Source organism: Myotis brandtii, unplaced genomic scaffold (assembly GCF_000412655.1).
Source record: "Myotis brandtii unplaced genomic scaffold, ASM41265v1 scaffold786, whole genome shotgun sequence".
In the NCBI taxonomy this organism is placed as follows: Eukaryota; Metazoa; Chordata; class Mammalia; order Chiroptera; family Vespertilionidae; genus Myotis; species Myotis brandtii.
The window spans coordinates 658,146-662,896 of NW_005371157.1; the positions used below are offsets into that span (position 1 = coordinate 658,146).

The following is a 4,751-nucleotide window of genomic DNA, read 5'->3' on the forward strand; positions in this document are numbered from 1 at the left end:
TGAGTGCGCTCCAGCGCGGCTGCGGCAGCACACGGCTCGGGTCTTGGCTGTCATCTCTGGAGGGCAGCTGGGCACCTTGTCGGACACAGGGCAGGACCGCCCTGAGCTGGTTCTGTGGTGACACCTTCCCCTGTGACTGCCGTCCGCCCCGGGTAGGTTGGGGGCGGGGGCTGAGGTGAGGGGGAGAGCCAGGGAGGGGTGCTGCCTGTTGTGAGCAGCCAGGGCTGGGACCCAGCCGACAGGAGGGCGCATAAGCCTCGGCCGTGCTTGTCAGCAGGCAGCAAGGGAGCCACGACTCGTGGCCGTGAGCACCAGGGCCTGCTCGGTGCTGGGCACTGCAAGGCGGGCAGCTGTGAGGGGCTGGGCGGCCCCGGGAAGGACGGGTGGGTGGGGAACCAGAGCGCAGACCCGCTTCCTGTCCGGGGTCTCCGTGGAGGATACAGCCGTGGTCTGTGACGTGTGGGCCGGGCTCACCCGTATGTGTCCCAGGAATCCCGGTGCCTTGGTGGCCACACAGCTCCTGCTCCAACAGGCGGGGCAGCGAGGCCACAGCGTCCCGACGTCCTCCCTCAGAGGTGGGGCAGCGAGGCCACAGCGTCCCCACGTCCTCCCTCAGAGGTGGGGCAGGGAGGCCCCTTCCCGCCTGTTCTGAGACCCTGCGTTGGGTCCGGGGTTCGAGGCGTGTGGGCAGTGGGAGAGGCCTGCCTGCCGTCCGTGCCGACACCACCTGAGCCCCGGGTTCTGAGCAGCTAGAAAGTCTGGATGCGTAACTCGGTGCGCGGAGTGACCCTGGAGTCCTCGTAGCCCCGTCCTGTGATGTGGGCCCGTGGGCATCCGCTGGCGGCCCCGTCGTGTCCCCTGCCCCGCCTCCGGCTTCAATGCGGCATCAGGAGCGTGTTTCGAGGTTACACATTCCCACGTGGGGACGTGTCGTGGGTGCGTGAAGCGCTCTTTGTGGCTGGGCTGTAGTTTACTCAGTTGAGTCCCTGTGGCCGGATGTTGAGCTAGTCCCTCTGTTTCGTTTACTGACCTGTGACTCACACCGTCAGTCCCGCCGATGGTCGCCCCCAGCAAGTGCGCTCGGCATCGCGCCTGCGTCTGGAGGCCGGGTTCCTGGAGACGGGCCACTGTCCCCGCGGTGGTAGGTCCCTGAGGGCTGGGAGCGTGAGAACCTGCTGTAGCGTCGCAGTTCGTCCTGCCCACGAGCCCCAGCGGAGCAGCTCCTGCGGCCCCAACAGCAGACGGCGCGCCCCCAGTTAGAGGGCCCCCCACACCTGCCTGTTTCCGGGAGAGCGTGGCCCAGAGGCCCCCGTGCTCCCCTCCCCTCGCTCCGGCTCTGTCCCTGAGCCTCTGTCTGCCTCTCCCGCCCCTCCTGCCCCTCAGCTCCAGCCCCAGATGAGGTGCCCGTGCGAGGGACAGGCCAGGCCGCTTCCCGTGGCCAGAGGGGCGAGCAGCCGGCCTGAGCCTGAGGGAGCGTGACTGCCAAGTTCCCCGAGAGCCGGGCAAGGCCGGGGTCAGTGTGTGCGGGCGGTGGGCTCCCAGGAGGCCACGGGGCCACCAGCCTTCCCTCTGTCCTTGGTACGTGGTCTGTCCCTTGAGCTGATTTGGAGTCCTGTGTGTTTGTCCTGCTGTGGGTCATCCAGTTGCTTGGATTGTGGGTTTACAGTTCATCAGATTTGGAACGTTGGTCTCTCGTTTCTTTATTGTTTCTGTTCCTCTCGTCTTTACTGGGACTCCAACTGCACATGTTAAAATCCCTTGGTGTTACCCTGTTGGTCACGATGCTCTGGCCGTGTGTGTGTGTAGGGACAGGCTGGGCCAGCTTCCTGGGGCCAGAGGGGCGAGCAGCCGGCCTGAGCCCAAGGGAGCGTGACTGCCAAGTTCCCCGAGAGCCAGGCAAGGCTGGGATCAGTGTGTGCGGGCGGTGGGCTCCCAGGAGGCCACGGGGCCACCAACCTGCCCTCTGTCCTTGGTACGTGGTCTGTCCCTTGAGCTGATTTGGAGTCCTGTGTGTTTGTCCTGCTGTGGGTCATCCAGTTGCTTGGATTGTGGGTTTACAGTTCATCAGATTTGGAACGTTGGTCTCTCGTTTCTTTATTGTTTCTGTTCCTCTCGTCTTTACTGGGACTCCAACTGCACATGTTAAAATCCCTTGGTGTTACCCTGTTGGTCACGATGCTCTGGCCGTGTGTGTGTGTGTGTGTGTGTGTGTGTGTGTGAGAGTGAGAGTGTGTGTGTGCGAGCGCGCGTGTGTGTGTGTGAGCGTGTGTGCAGTCACCCTGCGGGCTGTCGAGGGTCAGGCGCTGGTCTCCCTGCTCAGGCCTCTGTGCCTGCGGACAGGTGGGGGTCACGAGGTGCCTCGCCCAGAGGCCAGCTGTGACCCACTCAGCCCTTTCTCTTCTGAGGGAAGCGCCCCTCTGGGCAGCGCTGCTGGGCCACCCACCTCGAAGGGCCCAGAAGCCCAGCCACGGGGCCTCCAGAACCTCACGCCGTTCCACGCTGGCCTATGAGCTGGGCTCTGCCTGTGCCAACTCTGAGATCTGCTTATGCCCGAGCAGAAGGCACGGGGGGCCCAGGGCTCTCGCTGCCCGGCCCCAGGCCGTCCCAAGGTTCGTGGACGCTCCAAGGCCGCCAGGCAGTGAGAGAGAGAGGGAGGGAGAGTCTCTTTCCGGGTTGGCTGGAGCGTCTGGCTGTGTCTAAGTTGATGACCTTTCCCTGGCGAGTCTAATCTGCTTCGTCCACCCAGTGAATTCCATCCCAGATGCTGTGTTTTCGTGTCTGGAGGTCACCTGGTCCATCTGTGTCTCAGTTTCCCCCTCGCTGTAGTTCTGTGCTGTGACAAGCGCCTGTGAAACTTCACCTCCCGACACAGCCAGGGTCACCGCCCAGTCCTGAAGGCGGGATCCCGGGCCGTTCGGGGGGCGTTCGCAGGGGTTCTGCCCGGGTCTCCCTGCGGCTGGGCCACAGGGCCGTCTCCGCCGTGTGCTGAGGTCACAGGACCTGCTCTCAGACACGCAGGTGCTCGTGAGTGCGCATGCGCGCGCGTGTGTGTGTATGAGAGTGTGAGTGTGTGTGCGTGTGTGAGTGTGAGTGTGTGTGTGTGTGTGTGTGTGTCCTGGCCGCCAGTCCTGGCTGACTGCGCAGGCGCCATTAGCTCGCGTGGCCGCTGGGGAGGCCCGGGAGCTGAGCGCCTCCAGGTGCAGGAGGAGGCTCCGTGGAAGGTCTGTGATTACTACTGAGCGTCTCTGCCGCCACCAGCTCCTGTCCTAGAGGCTGGTCTGCACGTCAGCCCCTCCCCACGGGCACTTCTGTAAACAATATTAAAGCAGTTTTTCCAGGGAGACCGGAGGGGAAGGGGGAGTGGGGATGCCCTGAGCCTCCAGGCCCTGAGCAGGCCAGGCTCTGGTCTCCACGCAGGGCAGGAGGGGCGCACAGAGCCGCGTGCAGGCCGTTCGCAGGGGTTCTGCCCGGGTCTCCCTGCGGCTGGGCCACAGGGCCGTCTCCGCCGTGTGCTGAGGTCACAGGACCTGCTCTCAGACACACAGGTGCTCGTGGCTGAAAGCTTGGCCTCCTCACCGTGTGGGCCTCCTCGCAGCACGGCGGCGCCTCAGGCAGCTCTGAGGTTCCCTCTGGAACAGGCGCCAGGGCTGTTGGCCCTCATGCCCACAGTTTAATTAACTTTTAAATTATATCCCGTCACCGGCCGCACTCGGGGCCGGCTCTCAGCACCCGCGCAAGGTCTGGGCTCTCACCCATCCGGCCCTTCGGAGTTCGGGTGCCTGGGTTCATAGTGTCTTCCCGCTTGGCCCTCCGGCCAGGGGACACGGTGACATCCACGCCAGCACCTGCACAGGAGCACAGCCAGCCGCTCAGTCCCCTGCACTCGGCTGCAGGAGAGCATCCAGCAGACGGGGAACTGGGCCACTGCCGGCGCCACACGGCCCTCACCCCCTCAGGTGGTCCCCGCTCTGTTCCTGCGCATCCTCGTCTCCCCAGCACTGCTCCGGCCGCCCAGGGCCTCAGCTGGGCCTCGGGCCTCTCCTCCCAGGTCACCAAGGCCCATAGGCCTGCCCTCCACCCTGCCTCCACCTCCTCTCCCCAGGCCTCCCATCGCCAGCCTGCAGGGGCTGATGCTGTATGTGAACCCTGACCCCTGACGCCTGATCCTCACTTGGCCATAGCAGGCATGAGTCACGTCCACGGAGGGAGGACAGCCCCCTGCCCTGTGTCGTGTCCTGGGAAGACCACCCAGCACGTTGCTGCCTCCCCATTGGGGCCTCGGCTGGGAGCCCGCCCCGCCCCACCCGCGTCTCCCTTCCCTGCTCATAGCAGCTGCTCCCAGGGCCCCGCGGTCGATTAAACCCCGGTGTCAGGAGCCCGTGCCGACCGGCACGGTTAAGCCGGGCCGGCCAGTGCCCCTGGAGCTGTCTCCCTGTGAGGCTGCCGCCTGGCATTTAGGGAACAGACAGCCCCGGTAGAGGGCAGCCGCAGTCGAGACCCAGGGCGGGTCCCAGTGGGGGCGGGACAGGTGCAGCGGGAGAGCACGTGGTGGACTCAGCAGGAGGACCTGGGGGAGGCGGGGCTAGCTCCTCCCGGTGGCCTCCCTCCCTGAGCCCCTCCGCCTGCTCAGGGTCCGGCGGTGAGTTGTTGGTGTGTTGGCTCCCAGGACACCTGGCGAGTGGGCCGAAGGCACAGCCCCGGCGGGATCGGGCATTTGAGCAGACGCTGGGCGGCTGGGGGTGAACAGTGGG

At 65.6% G+C, this 4,751-nt stretch overlaps 1 protein-coding gene across 1 annotated transcript in view; it reads left to right on the forward strand.

The window, feature by feature from the left end:
- The window catches only part of MAD1L1 (MAD1 mitotic arrest deficient-like 1 (yeast)), a 150,711-nt gene extending 147,722 nt beyond the window's left edge, over window positions 1–2,989 (forward strand). Inside the window, exons 19-20 of the mRNA XM_014530985.1 lie at window positions 1,546–1,578; window positions 2,873–2,989. Of these exons, the coding sequence (XP_014386471.1) occupies window positions 1,546–1,578; window positions 2,873–2,989 (150 nt within the window). The remainder of the gene's footprint in view (window positions 1–1,545; window positions 1,579–2,872) is intronic.
- Window positions 2,990–4,751: the final 1,762 nt, after the last annotated feature.